This window comes from Notolepis coatsorum (assembly GCF_963971535.1).
Source record: "Notolepis coatsorum genome assembly, chromosome: 15".
NCBI lineage: Eukaryota > Metazoa > Chordata > Actinopteri > Aulopiformes > Paralepididae > Notolepis > Notolepis coatsorum.
The window spans coordinates 50406746-50430938 of NC_140179.1; the positions used below are offsets into that span (position 1 = coordinate 50406746).

Sequence of the window (24193 nt, forward strand, 5' to 3'; positions counted from 1 at the left end):
TCCCTGCAGGCCAACATGTCTCTGGACTTTCTCCAGTATAAGTCCAACTATCGTCCGTTTTTCATGATGGTGTCCACCCCGGCCCCCCACTCTCCCTGGACAGCGGCCCCTCAGTACCAAGACCGCTTCAACAGCACCAAGGCCCCTCGGGACCCCAACTTCAATGTCCACGGGAAGGTATGTTCTCTTCCATGTAATATAATTAAAGATATTTAATTGTATTCATATCTTTTAAAATAATAATATTTTATAAAATGTAAATATAAAAGTTCAGCAACCCCCCTTCTCTTCCTCTCTCCCCATCTCTCTCTTCCTCTCTCTCTCTCTCTCTCTCTCTCTCTCTCTCTCTCTCTCTCTCTCTCTCTCTCTCTTCCCCCCCCCCCCCCCCCCCCCCCCCCAGGACAAGCATTGGTTAATCAGACAAGCTAAAACCCCAATGACCAACTCCTCTATTGCAGTCCTGGATGATGCTTTCAGAAAACGGTGAGTCACACCTCTTCCTCCCTCCTCCTCCTCTCTTTATCGCTGCTCCTTTCATCACTGTTCCCCTCCTTTTGCTTTCCCTCCTTTTTAATCTGTTTTTCTCCCTTTACACCCTACTCCTCCTTCCTCCTCTTCTTCACCGTTCTTCTATTCACCTTAGTCACTTCGTCGCCATCTTTATTTCCTTAGATGGCTACAAACGCATTTCAGTGTGCAGATGACTAATTTACTTCCACAAGTTTAAAAACATGGAAACGATGGCAGAGTCAGGTAATCATTAGGTTTTAACTTAGATAGTGTATTCTGCCTATTGTTTTAACTCTGATACTGTATTCTGACTGTTGTTTTGATTATTTTGGTTCTTGAAGTGGTATTTTTACAGTGAAGCTTTAACATTGAAGTGAGAAGGCATTTCCGCATCTTTACCCCTCATTGCATCAATATGGCCAATATGGCGACGAAGTGAATAAGGCACATTTATTTGTGACTGTATTGCAATCACGTGTGTGTACGTGCGTACCGCGCGTGCGCCCGTAACCACAAATTCTCGCAAAACAATCCTGCTCACGGCACACGAAAATGCAAGTAATTTCCCTGATAAAACGGATACATTTGGATGTGTTGCATTGTGTCCTCCCGTCCCGCAGGTGGCGCACTCTGCTGTCAGTAGATGACCTGGTGGAGAGCGTGGTGAAGAGGTTAGAGGCCAGAGGGGAACTGGACAACACATACGTTTTCTTCACGTCGGATAATGGCTACCACACAGGTACACGCGCAACCATGTTTTCATGCTTTGTGGGGACATTCCATAGACGTACATGCATTCCCTAACCCCTTACCCTAACCTTAAAGATCCAGTACAATTATGTTTTAATCATAAATTGCTTATCGTGGAATGTTAATGTCATTGGTGTAACTTTTTTCAGCTTCGGATGTATCATTTGATTTGTTATAACCGTTTTAGGTTCTGTTCCTTGAAAGGAGATCATGATACATGAAGCTTTCAAATGTAAGCAAATGAATGGGACCAGTGTGATCGGTTGCTATGGGAGATTAACGTTGGCTAACTGTGCTAGCAGGTGATAAATGCATTGTCACAGTTGCTGTGGATGTTTTTGAACCACTAAAATGAACAAAATTGTACCAAACTAGTTTCATTACTTGTTTGTGGACTAGCTATCTTAGAGGCTTACAACTACTGCAACTGACAACTGACTAACTGATGGGCCAATCCGGGTAACCCATGTATATTATGCAGTATTTCAAAGGAAGTGGATTGGATATTTGAAATGGCTTGATTTTGTTCATATCCAGGAGGATAGATAATCAAAGGGCTCTAACATTGTTGGGTCATTTTATGTCAACATTAGGGCTGTCAAAGTTGGCACATTAATATCATGTTAACACAAATGTGCATTAACGCCACCATTCTTATAAATAGTTTTACACATAAAACACATTCATTTATTTGTATTATTATTACATCATTTAATTTGTTATTTTATTAAGTCATAGTAATATCAAGGAAGAAGAACAAGAAATGTCATTTTGGTGACAGCCTTATTCAGACAAACATTTCGGAGTACATTTTACTGACATTGTACTGTATGTGTGTATAGTATGTGTCTCTCTGTAGCCTGTGTCTCTCTCTCTGTAGCCTGTCTGTCCCTCTCTCTGTAGCTTGTCTGTCCCTCTCTCTGTAGCCTGTCTGTCCCTCTCTCTGTAGCCTGTCTGTCTCTCTCTCTGTAGCCTGTCTGTCTCTCTCCCTGTAGCCTGTCTGTCCCTCTCTCTGTAGTCTGTCTGTCCCTCTGTGTCTGTCCCTCTCTCTGTAGCCTGTGTCTCTCTCTGTAGCCTGTCTGTCCCTCTCTCTGTAGTCTGTTTGTCTCTCTCTGTAGCCTGTGTCTGTCCCTCTGTAGCCCGTCTGTCCCTCTCTCTGTAGCCTGTATCTGTCCCTCTCTCTGTAGCCTGTCTGTCTCTCTCTCTGTAGCCTGTCTGTCCCTCTCTCTGTAGCCTGTCGGTCCCTCTCTCTGTAGCCTGTGTCTGTCTCTCTCTCTGTAGCCTGTCTGTCTCTCTCTCTGTAGCCTGTGTCTGTCTCTCTCTATGTAGCCTGTGTCTGTCTCTCTGTAGCCTGTCTGTCCCTCTCTGTAGCCTGTATATGTCCTCTCTGTAGCCTGTGTCTGTCCCTCATGCTTGTTTACATTGTCAGACAACAGGGCAGCTCACTTCTTCTGAACAATATGTCCAGATAATTACAATAACCTCTCACATGGTACTGTACTGTGTGAGAGGGGGAGAGAGAACTTCAGTTGAACAGTACATTAGTCTGTAAAAGGTTGGCAAGAGATTAACATTAGACCATTCAGTTGGATTTGTGACACTGTTTTGATTCCACATAGTAGAAGGGTATGTTTTTGTGACCCTTTATTTTCCCCATGTGAGGTTGGACATCATTATATTGTGTGATTTGTTTTAGAAGTGCGAGAGATCCAGGGAATGATCTTTGAATAATGGGAAATATAGCATTTACCAATGTACCTGTTGTACGATGTATCTGTTGTTGCGAGGCATTGAGGTCCATCGTTTGGTTTTCATACTTACAAAGATTTGTAAATAAACATTTTGAACAAATGTTTTAGTGAACTTTTTTCTTTAGTTTTGTTATTATTATAAATACATATCTGTCCACTCCCATGTTGATAAGAGTATGAAACACTTGAAAAATATCCCTTTAAGGTACATTTTCAACAGATAAAATTTTTGATTAATCACAGTTAACTCTGGACAATCATGCGATTAATTGTGATTTAAGTATTTTAATCGATTGACAGCTCTAGTCAACATAAAGTTAGGTCTATAAATATTTGGACATTGACACAATTTTCACAATTATGGCTCTGTACACCACCACAATGGACTTGAAATGAAACAATGTGTGGGGCGGCGCAGTGGGCAAGGCGCTCGCCACTAATGCAGGAGATGCTGGGTTCGAGCCCAGCTCTCGGCATTGCTACCAGCTTGGCTGGTCGTTCATACTAACGCAATTGGCAGTGTTAGGGGTGGGAAGCTGGTGGGTGGGATCGGACGTTGTGGACAGCGACTCTTACAGGTCGGTTGGTGCGCCTGCGCAGCAGAATCAGGAAGCGACAGGGGCGGCGTGTCCCTCCCACGCAGACCCTCGCCACTGAGAGATCGCGCTGTGCAGGTGAAAAGATGCGACGGCTGCCTCCTCGTGTACCGGAGGGGACACGTGATGCAAGGCTTTGTCCACATTGCAGCCGGCCTGTGGGAGGCATGGCCTAACAGTGTTCGAGACAGGGGAGGGTAGAATTGGACGATACGAAATTGGGATGGGAGAAAAAATAGAAAATGGGAGAAAAAGTAGATAAAAAAAAGAAAAATTAAACAATGTGCTTTAACACATTGGGCGCCAGCCATTAGCCTGGTCCTTTTTTTGTATTTTATTTTTTTATAATTTTTTAAACAGACATATAAACAAACATGACAACACACGATAAGATATACATGCATTAATTCACAGTGCATATCCAATGAAATTACCATTTAGTCAAATGTCTTATACAGGATATACCCCTAATACCTGTTATCTAAAAACCTACATACATATGCTCCAGCTCGAACCCCCCCCTCCCGGACCCCCCATTGGATAATCCAACCATTATAACTTGTTCCTAACCAGACACTACCATTATATGCTAGCTTTTATTCTCTCCACCACTTCTAACCACAATGTCATTTTGGATTCATTGAGACCCAAAATTCTTGCTGTAGATATTTCTTGATAAATCACATCGAGATATGTAAGAGTCCAGACCTTCCGGCACATTGTGGTCCTTGTGGCTAACATGCCATGTGTCCATAAAATATTTTCACTGTGTGAGAATAGAGCTATATATAGAGCTATATCTATATTCTATAGTATAGCTATAGAGACAATACTATAGTAATTTGACAGTGACTTTCTTCCGTCGAACATGTAAAAAAGAGATTTTTCATGCATTCATTTGCGTGTGTTTGTCTGTGGTGAATATAAGTATAGTTTAGGAGTGATCCGGGATAATTCCTGAAAAGCTGAGTTATAGGGCACTATGTGTATTCTACTATAAGCGTTGGCGTTTCTTGCCTGGACATGCTACTATTTCCAAATCAAATGTATATATTGGGTATTATGTTTCATCATGAATGCATTAAAGGGGGAGGGTCGTTTTTTTTTATGTTTTGATGGCCAGTAACGGCATTCGTGTTGAACACTAGTACAGGCGCTGATCAGCTGGATCGATATGAAAACATTGTTGGATCAAGCTGAAATTGATGTCAGATAGTCCTTACCTTTGGCCGGGGGTATTCCAAAAAGAATATTCCAATTGTCTGATCGCGATTTCCAGTATTGGTGTCCATCAGCTTCATCAACATCTGTCCAACCATGAGCTCTACGAACCCCTTCAGTCAGCCTACCGAGCACATCACAGCACAGAGACCGCCCTCATCAAGATCACTAATGACCTCCTTGCTGCAGACTCCGGACACATCAGCCTCCTCATCCTTCTCGACCTCTCTGCGGCGTTCGACACAATATCCCACTCAGTCCTCCTCAAATGCCTCTCCGACAACCTAGGCATCACCGGTACAGCTCTGTCATGGTTTCATTCATATCTCACTAATAGATCTCAGTTTGTCAGCATCAGCGGCTCATCCTCCCCCCCGGCCCCAGTCAACCACGGTGTCCCCCAGGGCTCTGTGCTGGGTCCCCTACTATTCACCATTTACATGCTCCCCCTCGGTCAGATTATACGTCACCACGGACTCAACTTCCACTGTTATGCTGATGATACTCAGCTCTACATCAGCACCTCACCATCCTCCCAGCTCCCCCCACAGTCTGTAGTCAACTGCCTCCACGCTATAAAAACCTGGATGGCAACCAAATTACTTAAACTCAACAGCAAAAAGACAGAGCTCATGGTTGTGGCCCCCAAGGCACTGCTCGGGAAGGTTGGAGATCTCCTCCTCCACGTCTCTCGAAGTCCGTAACCTGGGCGTCACCCTTGACTCCACACTTTCATTTCACTCCCACATCAAATCTGTCACCAAGTCTGCCTTCTACCACCTCAGGAACATCTCCCGTCTCCGACCCTCACTCTCAGACTCTGTGGCGGAGACCCTGATCCACTCATTTGTCACCTCCCGGTTGGACTATTGTAATGGAGTCCTGTTCGGGGTACCCAGCAAAGCCCTGGACAGGCTCCAGTATGTCCAGAACTCAGCTGCCAGGGTTCTCACTCACACCAAGCCCTGGCAGCACATCACCCCCACCCTCATCCATCTCCACTGGCTTCCAGTCAGGTTCCGCATCACCTTCAAACTCCTGCTCCTCACCTACAAATCCCTCCATGCCCTCGCCCCCCGGTACCTGTCTGATCTCCTCCACCAGTACACTCCATCCCGGAACCTACGATCCTCTGATCTAGGTCTCCTCTCCATCCCTCGCACCAGGTTACGGACTTTTGGGGACAGAGCCTTCAGCGTGGCGTCCCCTACCCTCTGGAACTCTCTCCCCCCCGAAATCCGCAACGCCCCAACCCTGGACACCTTCAAATCCGCTCTAAAAACACACCTCTTCACCAAGGCTTTCCCCATCAGTTAGTTTTAGATTAAATTAGGTCCATTATCCCCTACTTTCCCTCATCCCCTCTTCCCCCTCCCCCCCTACTTTCCTTGCCCTATTTTTTGTCCTGATTGTAAAGCGACCTTGGGTTCTATGAAAGGCGCTATATAAATTTGATTTATTATTATTATTATTATTATCTGGTCCCGGACATAATGCCAGATGTGTTTCGAAGTCGTCGGATGAAGCGATTTACTTGGCTCAGTCTAAATTTAGCGCCCAGAGGGATTTAACCGTAAAACAGGATGCGGCCGGTATTGCACTTTGGTGATCTCAAAATCCTTTCCTATGGCAACACCGAGGTCAGTGGATGAATAATGAATAAAAATATCGAATAAAAGAGAAAATGACCAAAACCCGAGATATCTCAGGTCTGGCGTCCAACGCATGGCGAGTTAACTCGATTGATCTCGGGCCTGGCGCCGAATGTGTTAAGTGCAGACCTTCAGCATTAATTTGAGGGTATTTACATCAGATGACAGTGACCAGGAAAACCAACGTTGCATTGATAGCTGATGACCCATGATGTCAGCTGACCAACTGATGACCGACAGCTGACAGCAGAGGACCAATGACTATCAAAAGATGACTGATATCTGACAGCAGAGGACCAATGACCATCAACCGATGACCGATATCTCACAGCAGACTACCAATGACCATCAACCAATGACCAATATCTGTCTGACTAATTACTTTTTATTATTAATTGTGAACGGAGAGGAATCAAAGGAAACTTTGATTTAAAATTATGTGAAAATGTGACTATAAGGACATAAGTCTCACATTCATCTCTCTCTCACTCGCTTTCTCTTTATCTCTTTCTCCCTTTCTTTCTTGTCTCTGTCTACCCGTTTGTCTCTCCATCCCTCTCAATCCCTCTCTCTCTCCATCCTTCTCTCACTGTCTCTGTCTGTCTCTCTCTCTCTGTCTGTCTCCCTCTCAGGTCAGTTTTCTCTCCCTCTGGATAAGAGACAGCTCTATGAGTTTGACATCAAAGTCCCTCTCCTGGTCAGAGGACCAAACATCAAACCCAACCAGACCAGCCAGGTACACACACGCACACCACACCACAGAAGCCCACTTATGAGCATAATTATATAATTAAATGTTCTTTTTTAAATATCTAAATATCTCAAGACAACAAATCTATTTATCTGTGTCTCCTATATAATTGAACTCCTGTACTGAAATGTTTTGGGCAGCCCATGTATTTGCAGTTTTAAAAACAAACAGTGTGAATTTGATATCACCAGAAAGTACTATACTGTCTTTAACTATGAATTCATATCACTCTAACTTACCATCTTTAGTTATTAAAGTACTCAAACTCTGCTGTCTTTAACTATGAATGAACACAACAATTTAGATAATAAAGTTTGAAAACATTGTTCCTCTGAAAACTTAAAACAGACTTATATTGTTCTTCGTCTGAGAGGTACTCGATTAAAGGTTGTTGAATTCTCATCTCTTCTCTCCCATCTCTCTCTCTCTTTAACTCTTTCTGTCTCTCTCCCATCTCTCTAACTCGTTCTGTCTCTCTCCCATCTCTCTCTCTCTCTCTCTCTCTCTCTCTCTCTCTCTCTCTCTCTCTCTCTCTCTCTCTCTCTCTCTCTCTCTCTCTCTCTCTCTCTCTCTCTCAGATGTTGGTAGCTAATGTAGACCTGGGTCCGACCATCTTGGAGATAGCAGGTTACAGCGTCAATAAGACCCAGATGGATGGCATGTCTTTTCTTCCTGTGATGGTGAGATCACTGGTTTAGCTTTTAATGAATCAATTACTTGGTATACTAGTATAGCAGTATATTATTGTGTGTATGTGTATAACAGCAGTTGTGTTATTGTTTATCAGCTTGTGTGTGTGTCTGTCTATCTACAGTATATATCTATTTGTCTACCTGTCCTACCATCTACCAGTATTTATTAGGGGTGTAACGATGCATCGATTAATCGAAATGCATCGATTTGAATATGTTAGAATCGATTATAATCGGAAAAAAAATATATATATATATATATATTTTTTTTTAACCTATAGTCTATTCATGCTGAGTGAATCAGTTCCCCCAGCCACATTTGTGTATTAAAATCTTTTGGGGGAATTAACTGATGTGTTTCTCTGGCGCCCTCATCAGGAAGGGAACGTGAACAGCAGTAGCTGGAGGACAGACATCCTGGTGGAGTATGAAGGAGAAGGAAGCAACGTGACTGACCCTGCATGTCCTCTGCTGGGACCTGGAGTCTCGGTATGGATGGAGAGATTAAGGGATGGAGGGAGGGAGGGAGAGAGAAAGGGATGGATGGATGGAGAGAGGGAGGGAAAGATGAAGGGAGGGAGGGAGAGGGATGGATGGAGGAGATTAAGCAACGTGACTGACTGCATGTCCTCTGCTGGGACCTGGAGACTCTGTATGGAGGGATAGAGAGATGGATGGAGAGAGGGCGAGAGGGATGGAAAGATGGAGGGAGAGAGAGAGGGATGGATGGAGGAGAAGGAAGCAACGTGGCTGTCTTTCCTTTGCTCGGACCTGGAGTATTGGGATGGAGGGGGGGGGGGGGGTGGAGAGAGGGATGGATGGTGGGGGAGACGGAGAGGGAGGAATCGATGGATGGATGGAGAGAGGGAGGGATAGATGGATGGAGGATCAATCATCTCACAGGCCCACAAAGTCAGAGCCCCATTCATTGTCTATGGGCTCCTGGGGCACAAGAAACAACTTATGTGACTTCTTAAAATGGGCAGCGTTCCCCTTTAACACATTCTGCGCCATTAACGAGTTAACTCGTTATTGGCCGCCAATCCTTGAGCGCCAACAACGAGTTAACTCGTTTTTTATGATTGTTATTTCCTTTATTCGCTATTGGCATTCATAATTCATCCAGCAAGGCTCCGGGAGCCAGCTGGACTCTGTCTGATATTTCAATGCCTCAATACCGCCGCCTGGTGGATTTCGGGCGAGTTGCATACTACGTTCAGTCGATTTCAGTGCATTCTCGGGGGGAAATAAAACTAAAGTAAACTTAAAACGTAAAAGGTGCAATTGTCTGGGTTTTCTTGGATGAAAACGAATCGTTTAGGTGCACAGATTAATCTATGAAATAATCACTGGATGTGTTGGTGACATCTGTTGGTGACGACTACTGAGCCATCTTTGCTGTTGTGTTTTTGCACTGTATTGACTTGCTTTCCATCTTGAAAAGTCATGCTAACTACTAAGGCTGAGACCACTTATCGATTTATCGATAACTGTGTGAAATTGCTAAGTGGCGTCACTTATCGATTTGTTTGCATGTGTAAAAATACAAATATTTTAAAAGTTTCAAATACTTTTTTCCAAAAAAAAATATATATATATTATTAAAAAAAACTATTATATAACGTTAGTTTGTGTGTGTGTGTGTCACGTGCACTCACTGTATTTTTTGCGATGCTGTAGTTGGCCCACGACAGCGAGTCATGCCGAGCGTGCTGCCAGTAGCGATCAGGAAGATGCCGTAATAATAATAAAAAAAATATATATTAATAATAAAATAATTTCTTAAAAAAAAATAATAATAATAGAAAAATCTATATTTATCGATCATTTTGTCCCGATTTATCAATTCTTCCAAATGGCATATCGTCTCCTCTTTACTAACTACTGAGTTCATCTTCTATTCATTCCAACCAAATTGCTGTTGCTGCTGGTGATGTAAAACACATCACTTCCTGTGTGCCGGATGATTTTCCTGGGAAGGTCATACCAGACACCAGTGTTAAGAACAGGAATGTCGTACCAGACATCAGTGTTAAGAATAGGAAGGTCGTACCAGACATCAGTGTTTAGAACAGGAATGTCCTACCAGACACCAGTGTTGACACTTTTAGTGCCATTCACTGATAAACACGTTTCTGACGCCCAACCGCTGAGTGCCATTCACGTGTTAACACGTTTCTGGATCGTTTTCCATTTTCTTTCGATTTTAATACCCGATTCATTTGAGGCCATGGTTACACTGGTGAATACAGCAAAGTTTTTGTTGCTGAATGATTACGTTTGCTGTCCAAGTTAAAAAGAAACGCCGTTTTGGCAGGAAAACGCGTTGTCCTATTGGCAACGCTGAAAAGGTGTTTCCGTTTTGGATACTCACCAAAACTCACAGACAATGGTGCCATGTAATCTGCGTGCGCCGGATACGGAGCGGTTGTTGCTCAACGCCCATGCGCAGTAGAGACCCACACGGTTATTTCCAGTGTTTACAGCAGAGCTGTCCCAAGTAGCTGCGGCTACCATGTGTTGTCAAGTTATTGTTATAAGGAGCCCAGTCCAAGCTACAACAATTGTTTGTATTGAGCCGTATTGTATTGTACCCATTCTGCAATTGTTAAATAAAGTTTACATCCATTAATTCTGCTAGCATTAACGTTACCAAGCTGCTAGCCACAATGCTATACTGTTATAATCGCATATCCCAATCACGTTAGCACGTAAGCTAACAAACTTCGCTGCTAGCCACAATGCTATACTGTTATACTGGCATATCCCAATCACGTTAGCACGTAAGCTAACAAAATCGGCGACAATCTTTTTGTGAGACTAAACTCGGCTCTTGGTGGTCAATTGTGTTGATGTTAGTTTTGTTTCATCAACAAATCATCAACAAATGAGGCAGAACACAGTGAATGTATCCGTTTTTTGTTTATTGCACTTTATTTCTTGCTAAAAAATAAATGCTATGTGGCTAAATGGCTAACGCGAGGTATTTAAAGATGGTGACTTTGTTGTTTTTAAGCAGGAAGTGTAGTGAGCGTTCAACCTTTTCTGATTGGTTGAAAATGGCCTTCATGTCTGAACTACATCGCCGTCTACTGCTTTGGCATTGTACTACATGTATATAGTAGACGAGACAAAACGACGTCTAACTTAACTCTTACTTGCCTGCCAATACGCAGCGCTCTAAAAGCGAATGAAACGAAAATGGCCCTGTGTGTAACCGCAGCCTCAGAGTGCTGTGTGTGGGCTGAAAATTCATAGTGGGAATGCGAAGGTGCAGTACCGGCCGCATCCTACCAGGCGGCGGTATCGAGCTACATTTCTAACACCGTGTCCTCTGCTGTGAAATGACTCCAGGTCTCAGGTTTAATTATGCTTGATCCGTGTGTTATGGTAGTTTATAACGTCGATCAAATGGGCATTGGATCTACCAGATGGTGATCAAGAAATTGGAATATTCTTTTTGGATTACTTTCGGCCGAAGGTAAGAGCGATTCAACATCAATTCTAGCTTGATCCTGCAATGCCTTCTTAGCGATCGGGCTGGTAACCGATTTTAGTGTTCAATGCGAATGCCATTACCGACGCTCAAATAATCAGAACCCCCCCCCCCCTTCATGCGTCCATGATGGAACATAATACCGATAATGTGGACTTGAATCCGGAACAATCGCGGGTTCAGGCGAGGAACGGTAGAGTCCACAATGTAATACACGTTGCGTGCTATTACTGGGGATGGGTACCGTTCACATTTGAACCGATACGGTACCGTACATCGATACCGGTACCCAACGGTACCTTTTTTCTGTACTTTAGTCTCTAAAAATGTAATCTACCTACCTCAGTTGTGAAAAAAATAATCCAAACTTCAAATAACCACACTTTCGACCGTTTTCGGCTTGCCATTGCCCCGACTGCTTTGTTGTTGAATCAAGTCAAATCCTAGGTAAGCCTATATTGTTGACATGCAAACCCAGTGTCAAATGACTATAGTATTGAATCCATGGCTATAATATAGAATATAGATTTAGCTCTACAAACAAGGTGACCGTTTACATGGGGTTAATAGGTGGCATCAGGGGTTAACGATGAGTAAGAGGCGTGGCATCCAATGTGTTAAGAACAACCAAGAACAGCAAATGTAAAAACATTCATGAACTGGCTGCAAGTAGAATCACTATTGTGATATATCAGTTTGTGATAGAGGGTGGCAAAATAGACTTTTATTAATATGAAAATATTCAAGATTGTTACTTTAAATAATAATTAGTAGCAGCTCTACAGTATGCTTCATTAAGGATTTAGGGCGCTGGATGTTGACATTAAGAGACCAGTGAAGATAAAATTAGAGGCAAAAAGGTTAATAAAATATTAATAATTGATACCCAGAAGGAAATGGCTTTTCCATTCTGACTTTTTCCCCCCATATAATAAAGAGGATTATTATCAGAGATCAGTAGCAGTAATACAATATTTGAATGACCCTGTATACCAGTTGAGGGACTGCATTTCTTATTTGGGTCCAAAGCTGAAATATGAATCAGCCCCCTATATCTAGACTGTGGGAACCTGGCTTCAAATTGAAATGACTGTAATAGGTCACAGTCTTGGGGCTCACCTGAGGTTGGGAACTTTAATGTAGTTAAGAACATACTACATTTATCACTGTGGGGGAATTATTCCTCTGCATTTTAACAATGCGAACCACTTAGGAGCAGTGGACAGCCACAGGCACCCGGGGACCTACTCCAGTTCTTCTAATGCCAGTGCCTTGCTCAAGGGTAACAACAGGAGTATGTACCTACAGTATGCATGTGTGGTGTGGGGGGAGACCCACACAAACACGGGGGAGAACATGCAAACTCCACACACAATCTCATCATAAAACGTAAATAAAGTACTACCGGTAATCGACTACAGGAAAAAAAGGTACACAATGTACATTATGTTATATATTGCCATAAATAATATATTTACGCATTGTATCGGCAAAAGTTCAAAACAAACACCACAACCAGAACTAAAATCATTGCCGTCGCGGGCGAGTGTTCTCACCACTAGACAGTCACCACACATTTAACTAGCATTCTCTTAACGGTTATGGTTAAGACATAAAGTTAGGGTTTGATCGCCAGCAGGGGAAGGTTTTCTGAAAATGTCAAAAGTTTAACAATTTTGAATATGTAATATATGTTACATTTTCCATACAATACATAAATATATTACTTATGGCTCTAACATAACGTACATTATGTACCTTTTTCATGTGGTCAATTTAGTACTTTATTTACATATTTTAAACGGGATCGGGCTGAATCTCCACACAGAAAGACCCTCGTCGGGTTTGGAGGGTAACCAACTATATGTATTGGCAACCGTGCTAACCACTGTGTCACCGGTTGAAGACGGAGAGGAGAGGAGTGTTTTCTTCTCCATCCTAACCTCCATTTCCTCCCTCTCTCTCAAGGAGTGCTTTCCTGACTGTGTGTGCGAGGACTCCTACAACAACACCTATGCCTGTGTGCGCACCTTCGCCCCCTCTGTCAACCTCCAGTACTGCGAGTTTGACGACAACGAGGTATGGGAGATTTAACCACAATTCTGTCCCATTCTTCACAATCTCCGTTTTAATGCCTCAATCTGAAAGGATTGCAAGGTTCAAGAACCTTTGCTAAGAACCGTGCCAGCAAAGTCATATATCGTGTGTGTAAATGGTAAAAAATGGTAAATGGTGCATTTAAATAGTGCTTTTATCCAAAGTGCTTTACAATTTTTGTTCCTCACATGCACCCATTCACTCACACATTTCCACACCAACGGTGGAGGCAACCATGCAAGGTGCCAACCTGCTCATCAGGAGCAATTAGCGGTTAAGTGTCGAGGACACTTCGACATGCTGCCCGGGAGGAGCAGGAATCGAACCAAGAACCTTCCGATTACCAGACGACCACTCTACCTCCTGAGCCACTGGGGGGGGGGGGGGGGGGGGGGGGCGGCGTGTCGCCCCCTCTTGTTTTCCTACTGTTGTGGGGACCAAATGAGAACAAGATAGTTTTTTCTGTCATTGTGGGGACATTGGCTGGACTGCACAAGGTAAAGGAGACATTTTAGGATTGGGGGTTTATGGTTGTATGGGTAATCTAGTTGAATTCAAACCTTTATTTATTTATTCTCGAAAAGGACAATTGAGGTCACCCTCATTTTCAATGTCGTCGAGACTTACTGACATTTCAATGGATACATTTCTTATAATAATAATAAATAACAACTATCTATATCAAATCACATGTATTTGTATAGCCCGAGATCCCATGGGCAAGTACAAGTATTCTTGTACAAGTCAAGAAGAAATATAACAATAAATCAAAAACAAAAACCACCATAAAATCCAAATATGGGACACTCACACAAAAAAGCACCACAGGTAGCGTGGAGGAGAGAAACCTCAGATGGGCTGTTCAAAGGGGATCCCCCAACTGGAGAATATAACGGGCGAATAATTGGTATGAATGTATATATACATGTAATGAAACACATATATACATATATGGTATTATACTAGTTAGACTAGACATCTACCGGTAGTTGTTATGGTTAGGGGTTAGACATCTAGTTGTTATGGTTAGGGGTTAGACATCTAGTTGTTATGGTTAAGGTAAGGGTTAGGGGTTAGACATCTAGTTGTTATGGTTAAGGTAAGGGTTAGGGGTTAGACATCTAGTTGTTATGGTTAAGGTAAGGGTTAGGGGTTAGACATCTAGTTGTTATGGTTAGTGGTTAGACATCAATGCCACCACCCCCCCCCCCTTAATTGGCTGATATCACTCCCTGTCTCCTGAGCCATTGTGTAGTGTGATGTGTGCCTGGTCCCAGTTTATGGCAGCCATTGAGCCTGCATAGCCCATGGTTGGGTGCTACCAGTGGTGGTGAAGGAGGCCATTTCCACCCTACATTGTGGGGAGCGCTTTGAGTGTCTAGAAAAGCGCTATATAAATGTAATGATCATTCATTCATTCATCATCTAGTTGTTATGGTTAAGGTAAGGGTTAAGGGTTAGACATCTGGTTGTGGTTAGGGTAAGAAGTTGGGGAATGAAATGCAAGTCTATGGAATGTCCCTGCAACACATGAAAATGTGTGTGTGTGTGTGTGTGTGTGTGTGTGTGTGTGTGTGGCAGAGACGGTGTTTTCTGTACCCATGATATGTCCTCAAAAGCATGTTGACCCTGTTATGAGTACAATACTATGCGTGTGATGTCTAATCTATGTATTTTAATAAAGTATGTAAAATATGTGTGTGTGTTCTTCCAGGTGTTTGTCGAAGTGTACAACGTGACCTCTGACCCCTACCAGCTGACCAACATCGCTAAGAGCATCGACCAGGAAGTGCTGGAGAGGATGAACCACCGGCTGATGATGCTGCAGTCCTGCTCCGGAGAGACCTGTAGGACACCTGGAGTCTACGATGCCAGGTCAGAGGTCACACACACACACACAGACATATACACACACACACGGATGGACACACACATGGACAGAGGTACGAACACAGGTTGTATTGATGATGTTTGGGCACCTAGTGTCTCTGCAACATGGTCAGTACTAGGCTTGGTGTCCATGATTGGGACCTTTGGTTGGGGATGTTTGCTGCTTCCTGCTGCCATAGCGGTCTTCACAGCATGAACAGAGATTAGGGATGGGCATCAATTTTCAAATAGTAATTAAATTATAAAAAATCAATGGCGCTCGTCACCAATGCAAGAGACTCCGGTATCGAATCCCAGTCTCCTGCATTGCCTTCGACTTGGGCCGGCCGTCGTACTGGCTCATTTGGCAGAGTCAGCGGGTGGAAGTCGATGGGTGAGGATTGGACGTTGTGGACAGCGACTCCTACAGGTCGGTTGGGTGACGAAGTATCGGGGGCAGCGTGAGCCTCCCACGGCGCGTTACTCCTCACCACTGAGAGTCTGTGCTGTCTGATGAAAAGATGCGACAGGCTGCCTCCTTGTGTACCGGAGGGGACACGTGATGCAAGGCTTCTATCCTCACTACAACCGACCAGTGGGGGGGAATAATCTAGCAACGTTCAAGACAGGGGAGGGGAGAATTGGCAATACGAAATTGGGATGGGAGAAAAATAGAAAATGAGGAGAAAAAGTGGATAAAAAAAAATCAATTACTTTATGCGACTATCATTTTGTCTTAAAACAGGGTATCTGCGGGGTATTTGTTACAGTGGGTGGCGGGGGAGGTGAGTAGAACCCAAATGCTGAACAGTGATGAATGAGAGAGGTAGAGTCGACGGAGCAAAGTATAATGAAAGGCTTTACTGAGCAGTAGTAAACAAGGCACGAACAAAGGTACACAACACTAAACTGAGGCAGCTAGAAAACAAACGAGAAACAATACACAGCAAGGCTGGAAAAGGCGCACGGTGCAAAACACTACCCGGCGAGTAAACAGGCGATACAGGATACAGGGAGCTTCACGGGAAAACAGGACTCTGGTCCGCGAATGGCAGGAACAGTACATGGGGTGAACAGAATCAATGGTGCGACAGGAGGCGACAGGGTATATATACAAACACTAATTACAACGAGCAGCAGCTGGGGGCTGACAGACTAGAACACATGAATACCAATACACACACTGAGACAACACCAGACTAGATTACAAGGCAGGGGAACACCAAAGACAGTATGAACACAGGCAGTACATTAACACTTTGAGTGCCACGGGTCCGGTGCCCCGGAACCCTGTTGCGTGCCACCACCCACTTCAATGACAGAGCTCTCATATTTGCGAACGCATAAACTATATCTTAAATTATGGCTATGTGTCTAATATGGCCATCGCTTATCAATGACTTGTTTGCAGTCAACATTATCGAAACGGATTGTTTTTTAATCGGTTCATTTCCGTTTTATACCATTTTGAAAAACGCTTGTTTCTTGAAACTTCCAGAAAATTTCAGAAGATTCTGTGATAATCGCCCTTTACTGGAATACACAAAACACGTCATTTTTCGGCCTATTTATGAATCGTTTTCAAATAAACGCTAGATTATCGATAGTATGTGTACTTATGCACGCTATAGAAGCGGGCTGAAAAATCCATTATCTTATTTCCTGATCGCACACACACACAGACACACACATACACACATATGGCACACACTGATTGTTACAAAGGGTCAGATTAAACCGAATATATATATTTATTGCCTGAGATCCCATGTATAATATTTGTATATCGTTTGATATCCCTTGTATATTCTTTGTACATATACACAGAATATCCCTTTACCTGGTACAGGACAGACCATAATATTCGTTCTCCTATTGGAAGCGATCCCCTAGGCGCCACGGCCATACCCCCAACGTCTAGTTCAAAGTCACCGCTAAGACATGCCTGAACATGCCCGGTTTTGCGCAGTAATACGAGACAGAAATAAGGCTGGTACTAGATTATTCACCGTACGTATAAATACGGCGCAGGTGGATACAGCAGCACTTAGCCTAAAGTCAAGTTACCCTCAAACGAGTTAACCCAACAAGTTGAAGCCTTCATCACGAGTCAACGACCAAGTGAAGTGAGCAACGTTGCGTCTAAATAGAGCACTTATAACCGCGTGCGAATAGGATAGTAAAAGTGTCAGAGCTTAGTGAAATAACGTCAAGTTCGACCTAGTTAAATGTGAAGTACCGTGCACCGGAGAATCTACACCGGTGAATGCAGAGCCTTTTCCGGCTGGATTATTGCTTTGGTACTGTGGCTGCTGGAGCAGAGAACCGTCTACCCCGCTGCTGTGTGGGATTTACCCGTGAGGAGCATCACTCGAGCCCGTCTCTAGGAGAGGCTGGCTGGCTTTCACCTATGCTGTCGCGCATACTTGGATTATAGCTGCTGCTTTCGTCTGCCGATCAAGGGAGTAATGTACCGCCTCCCGTAGCTGGAGCTTATTGATTCCCCGTTGATCCAGACTTTTGCTACCGACAAATCCTCCCCCCTGCTGGCTTACAACCGGAGGGAACCCCCTTAGTATCTCCAGCTGACCTACTAGTGTACCATATATAATTCTTATGCTACGGGTGGTATTAATTATCCCCTGCGTAATATGCTCATGGACTTACGCTCTTGACCTATTCATGCACATTCTTCGCCTTACAAGCGCAACTCTCAATCTTGATAAGTAATGTAAGATAATCTTGATGCTCTTCTAATAAATATTATTATAAACAGTATTTCTTGTTAAGCCGTGTTATTGTGGGGGTGTTCATCACATATACCTGTGTACTGTATGGCCAGTAGTAATGTACATAACTCAGTAGTGGTTTAATGATACCATACTTATTCAATACAGTCAGGGAATTGTACCCCTCAGTTACACTGATATATAGGTGAAAATAGCTCTGATTATCCCAAGACTGGTCAAATAGATTCCTTACCTCAGATCAGATGTTCTCCAAAAAGATTATTCCAATTCCTGATCGCCATTCCAAATATCGATCGCGTTTATTGATCCAACGCTGGGTACTGGAAACACACATTCTCCGCTGTTCTGGTGGTCGGCGATGACTTCGATCGTCTCCGGTTACTTGTCTGACAAGTAAAATGTGGAAGCAGGACTTTTTTTTCTCAATGCGTTTCATTCAATCCAATCCAAAGGGGTGCAGTACCATCCGGAGAGACGATAGGGGGCGGTATTTTCCTTGTTCGAGTTCAGACAGATCCCCACTGGTAACGTGAGGCTAGATTGATGAAAAATTTATGGAAATCGACAATAAAAAAAATAACGATTTAAAAACGAGATCTCTCGTCGGCTGGCACTGAACGGTTGGCATGAACTAACGAGAAATCTCATCGTTGGCACTCAAAGTGTTAATGATTGCAAACCATAATAGGCACAAATGCATGATGGAGTCCAGCAAAGTCAATATCGGCAGTTGCCCGCTAGATGGCAGCAGCGTACTGCTGTTCCTAAAGTTCAAGAAGGGACCTTGGCTGGAGCCGGAGGAGGGATTGTGACAGTATTAAAAAGTCTTAAAAATTTAAATTTAAATTGGGGGCTGTCGGGAGATTAAATAATATTATATATAATATATGAAATGTTTTTGTATTTAAGTTGTTTTTTTGCAGGACTACCGGGAACTTGGTGCGTCTGGCGAGAACTTGGAACGTGCACAAATTTAAACTGGCGCGCAAGTGCAGCTGCCAGTTCAGTGTCCCTATGTGCTAACCTGTGCTGTCCTCTCTCCCCAGGTGCAAGGATCTCTCCCTCTCTCTCTCTATGTGCTAACCTGTGCTGTCCTCTCTCCCCAGGTGCAAGGATCTCTCACTCTCTCTCTCTATGTGCTAACCTGTGCTGTCCTCTCTCTCCCCAGGTGCAAGGATCTCTCTCTCTCTCTCTCTATGTGCTAACCTGTGCTGTCCTCTCTCCCCAGGTGCAAGGATCTCTCAACTCACTCACTCTCTCTCTCTCCCTCTCTCTCTCTCTACCTCTCTATGTGCTAACCTGTGCTGTCCTCTCTCTCCCCAGGTGCAAGGATCTCTCTCTCTCTCTCTCTATGTGCTAACCTGTGCTGTCCTCTCTCTCCCCAGGTGCAAGGATCTCTCTCTGTCTCTCTCTCTCTCTCTCTATGTGCTAACCTGTGCTGTCCTCTCTCTCCCCAGGTGCAAGGATCTCGATCTCTCTCTCACTCTCACTCTCTTTCTCTCTCTCTCCCTCTCTCTCTCTATGTGCTAACTTGTGCTGTCCTCTCTCTCCCCAGGTGCAAGGATCTATCTCTCTCTCTCACTCTCTCTCACTCTCTCTCTCTCTCCCTCTCTCACTCTCTCTCTCTCTCCCTCTCTCTCTCTATGTGCTAACTTGTGCTGTCCTCTCTCTCCCCAGGTGCAAGGATCTATCTCTCACTCTCTCTCTCACTCTCTCACTCTCTCTCTCTCCCTCTCTCTCTCTATGTGCTAACCCGTGCTGTCCTCTCTCTCCCCAGGTACAAGTTTGACCCTCGACAGATGTTCAGCCACAGATCCCAGAGCAGCAGACTGCGACAGACGCTGAAGTGACCACACACACACACACACAGAGGAGGAAGGAAAGGGAACAAGGAGAGGAGAGGAGGAAAGGAGGGCTGTGTTTTCTTCAGCCTGTTTTGCTGTCGTTGCCTTGTGTCTGTGTGCCCCAGACTGTACCCTGCTCCTCCAGTGGGACAGCCGGAGGAGGGGTGGAGACGGGGGTGGGTTACATACGGGGACGGGGGTTGTTGTCCGTTAATGTTAAAACTGCAGACACTTTGAAAATGGGAGGCCTTTCTGTGTGGAACACCTGTCAACTCACGACGTCGTCGTTGTCTTTCAGACCGGGCAAGTCGCACAAAGTTACCATTGTTTGTTTGTTTTTCTTCTTCCTAATTCCTTGATTGATTTGATTGGTTGGTTTAGTTAGTTTATTGATCCAGTCGATTGATCGATTGGTTTCAGCAATTGAACTTGCCCTGGCCAAAATTTTAAGATTGTATTTTCTGTAAAGAAAAAAGATCATTGAATAAGTTCCATTCAATATGTGACTTAACGCCACCCGCCTGACGGGTATACGTCTAACAGTGTAAATCAAACGCACGCCCCCCACTAACACTAACACTTCCATCACTGTGATCCATAACTTTTACTGAATGGTTTGCACTTGGATCCTTTATTTGGGTTTATATTTTGGATTATTTAAAAAAAATAATTAAGTCACCCAACAATCATCCGACGTGTGAAGAAGACAGAACATGGAGTGGCTTTGCGTCGTTTGCTGACGTTTCATCTGTGTCTCTTGATGTAGATGTTGTTATGGGGAAGTTATACGACACAGACACTTGTACAGCTACGTCAGCAGCTGTACTCTGGTCCGCTCGTCTTGTGCCCTGTGGGGGTTGTGAGCAGGACATCCATTCAATCTGTTGACCCGACAAATCCCAGTTAACGTTGATGCCTCAGAGCTACTTTATTGTTGCCTACCTATGAGCTGTTTAAAAGCTGTTACTGTGTTTTTGAAATTGGAACCAAGTCAGTGGTCTTATGGCTTCACCCAAACATTTATAGGTTAAAATGGTAAAGCTGTTTAATACGTATATATATATATGCTACGTTCCGTTATAACTTGTCCAATATTTTCAGTATTCGGTTCATTTCAATATCATCTTTGTGTTGAACACAGGGTCTATAATACAAATGAGCCAAAGGAACGGGTCTGTTCAGTGAAGACGAGAGATATTTAAAGACATCATATTTTGCCAAACAAATTGTCCTCCACCCTGTCCAGACATGTTCACAAGAAGAATATAAATGTAATTGTCAATGAAGTTAATATCTCTTCTCTCTATAGATTGGCAAATGTTATAGGACAGCAATGAGAAGATACAGAATTAAAGGAGCATTCCACCAAAAATAATGCGAAAAGAAAATATATTATGCCCATAATCTCACACATATATTTTCACACATATAAAACTATAAACAGTTTTGTACACATTCATTTTGTTTGACAGTTATCGATGTTGAGATGTGTGATGTCATTATGATGTATATTATTCCTACACAACGGCCTTGATATCATTCTTGCACACGTCAACACTTGACTCAATAACTCTCAAACCAATTTGTACAAGATAGTTTACAGTTTTTGGAATACGTGTGAGATGATGAGCATCTCATCTTTTTTTTTTTTTATATAAATGCGTCCTGTCCTGTTTCAGCCAAAATTTAAGCAACAGTGGTGATTGGACGATCAAGAAAAGAGGGCGGGCTTGAGATCAGGTCAGTTATGCCTAATGTGATGTTCCTTCTCCTCTGTATTGAATGTGGACTAGCAGGGAAAGAGGAGATTTGGGGGGGGGGGGGTTACCGCAGAGACGACTAGTAACCTTTCCTATCACAGGATTGTTACCAAACGACCCCCATCTCGCCGTACGTCAAGGGAACTGATTTTAACTCTCAAACACTAGAGAGGAATGCGGCTGAGTTTTCCATCATGGAGTGCATTCAAGTCAACCTGGAAGTGAAAAACCCCTTTACGAAAAAAGTATTGTAATATTTCTGAACTGGTTTCATGGTATTCCCATAATTTAATTTGTCTTTACCATCACGGTAGTTCATGGTCATTTCATGGTTTAAATGGGATCATTATTTAAGAAGTGGTACCATGGCGTTACATGACTTTTACCATGGCAGTACCATGGTCAATTATTTATACAATAGTGAATACCATGGTAAGAGTGAAATTACCATCAAACTACCGTGATACTTTTTTTGTAGGTGAAATTTTTTTACCTTTTAAGCCAGAAGTATATAGAAGGAGGACGGTGTTGTCATCAGCACCCGAATTGAGAAGTTGAATATCATATGCTAAATTATATCATCGTCCACACCTCTGGTCAGAAACGTCCCGGTTTTCATGGAGACACTGTCGATGCTAGTGAGGTCATGTTTTCCGTCATGACATTTCAAGGGATACGCCAACATTTTTTATTTTAGTTGGTTTGTTTTTGTTTTACACCAGATACCAGAAAAAACTAAAACAGAAAACAAGCTAGCTAGAGTTGGATGAATGCTAAAATTCCTTGTTGAAACTAAGGCGAATTACTGGTGATTCAATGTGCCTAATGAAGCCGGGAAAAACTTTAAGGAAGAGACTTTTGGGAACTCAATATCCATTTGTGCTGTTTTGTCTGCCGACCTCTGAGTTCCTTTGTTAAACTGAATTGGCTTAGTTGTCAACCTGCATCTATAGACTGAGTGCTTTAAATTATTGTTTCTCTGTTTTGTATATATACATTTTCAACATGGACAATTATTTGATTAATTACAGTGGCATAAAAGTATTCATAATCACAAAAAACAAACACGCAGATGCATTGTGGCCGGTTGTGTTCCGGTCATGTTGATTGATTACAACCAATGTTGACTATTTCTTATTTTGCTGCGTCTGTATTTGCTATTCTCTGAAAACACATCATGACTAATTCATTTCCTACTCTGTAGTCAGTTGACCTATCTCGAGTCCCGCCCTCTTTCCTTGATCCTCCCAATCACAACTGTTGCTTCCCTCAGACAGAAATCACAGCTGTGACAGGAAGATCAAGAAAAGAGGGAAGGGCTTGAGATAGGTGAGTATGTTAAGAGGTGGTACATTTTGACTGACTCGCACAGAATTATACAAAGCTAATGTGAAAATTCACCCTTCAACAGAGTTCACAGTGACATGTTACAGCAAATAATCATTCAAAACAATGCTGATTTATTTTGTACATAATGTCACACAAATCCCCAAAACAGTTTTGCACACATTCATCTAGTTTGACATTGTGAGTAAATGAGTTTGGATACTAGTGATGTCATCGGGGACAGTGTAGTGTTGATCACAGCTCAATGAAATGATAATGTGTGTGAGATGATGTGCAAAATAAAGTGGCATTTCTTTTGGCAAAATGACCATTTAACTAAATAGTTAACTTTTAGAATTGGAGGTAAACGGGTGGAAAGTGGGGTTGTGATAGTTCTTTACTGAATGTGTCGGTCGAGAAGTGAAGGAGAAGCCGTTCTGGAAGGATTTTCCTCTACTGAGACCTCAGGTCGGAGCCTTGAGTAACGGTTTCGCAAAGTTCATGATTAGCTCCTGCCTGGTACTTAATCATCATTATTGTGCCTCCCTAAAGTCAAGTGTTACTGAATATCCCATTGGCATGGACAGTTCAGTCTAGATTTGTGGACAACTTAAAAAAAAACAAGAGATTGTGGGAAATGCATGATGTGAATTTTGTCGCGGGTGGATTTCTCCCTCTAGGTCAATCACACTATGGGAAACTGACTGACCTTTTTTATTTTATTTTTTTCAATACACTGATGCACTTTCCAATCTGTCAGAGACCTTCTGTTGTTTTGGCACTTTTATTTGTGGTTTTAATTTTTGAGAAAAGTAGTTTTTTTCTTTTGTTGTTATGATGATGATTATGTATTTCTGGCTTGTGTGTTTGTCCAAATAAAAAGATATTCAGAAATCACAGTCACCTTTCAGTCATTCACAATTTAGGGGCATTTCAAAGATTTGTCTGAATCTTGTCGTTCTGTTATGAGGACATGTGATAATCACTCACCGACATCTCAAGAGCTTGACCGTGTTGAGAAACCCAGATCTCCAGACCTCTAGTGAACTGTAGACACTTATCACCCCGAGGAGAGCAGACCTCTAGTGAACTGTAGATTGTTATTGACAATTTGACGTTACCTGACGT

At 43.0% G+C, this 24193-nt stretch overlaps 1 protein-coding gene across 1 annotated transcript in view; it reads left to right on the forward strand.

Moving 5' to 3' along the window:
* gnsa (glucosamine (N-acetyl)-6-sulfatase a) overlaps window positions 1–23953 on the forward strand; it is a 47266-nt gene extending 23313 nt beyond the window's left edge. Inside the window, exons 6-14 of the mRNA XM_084330349.1 lie at window positions 10–177; window positions 401–483; window positions 1131–1249; window positions 7113–7216; window positions 7810–7911; window positions 8302–8412; window positions 13388–13498; window positions 15231–15391; window positions 19913–23953. Of these exons, the coding sequence (XP_084186475.1) occupies window positions 10–177; window positions 401–483; window positions 1131–1249; window positions 7113–7216; window positions 7810–7911; window positions 8302–8412; window positions 13388–13498; window positions 15231–15391; window positions 19913–19985 (1032 nt within the window). The 3' untranslated portion in view covers window positions 19986–23953. The remainder of the gene's footprint in view (window positions 1–9; window positions 178–400; window positions 484–1130; window positions 1250–7112; window positions 7217–7809; window positions 7912–8301; window positions 8413–13387; window positions 13499–15230; window positions 15392–19912) is intronic.
* The last annotated feature ends 240 nt before the right edge of the window (window positions 23954–24193 follow it).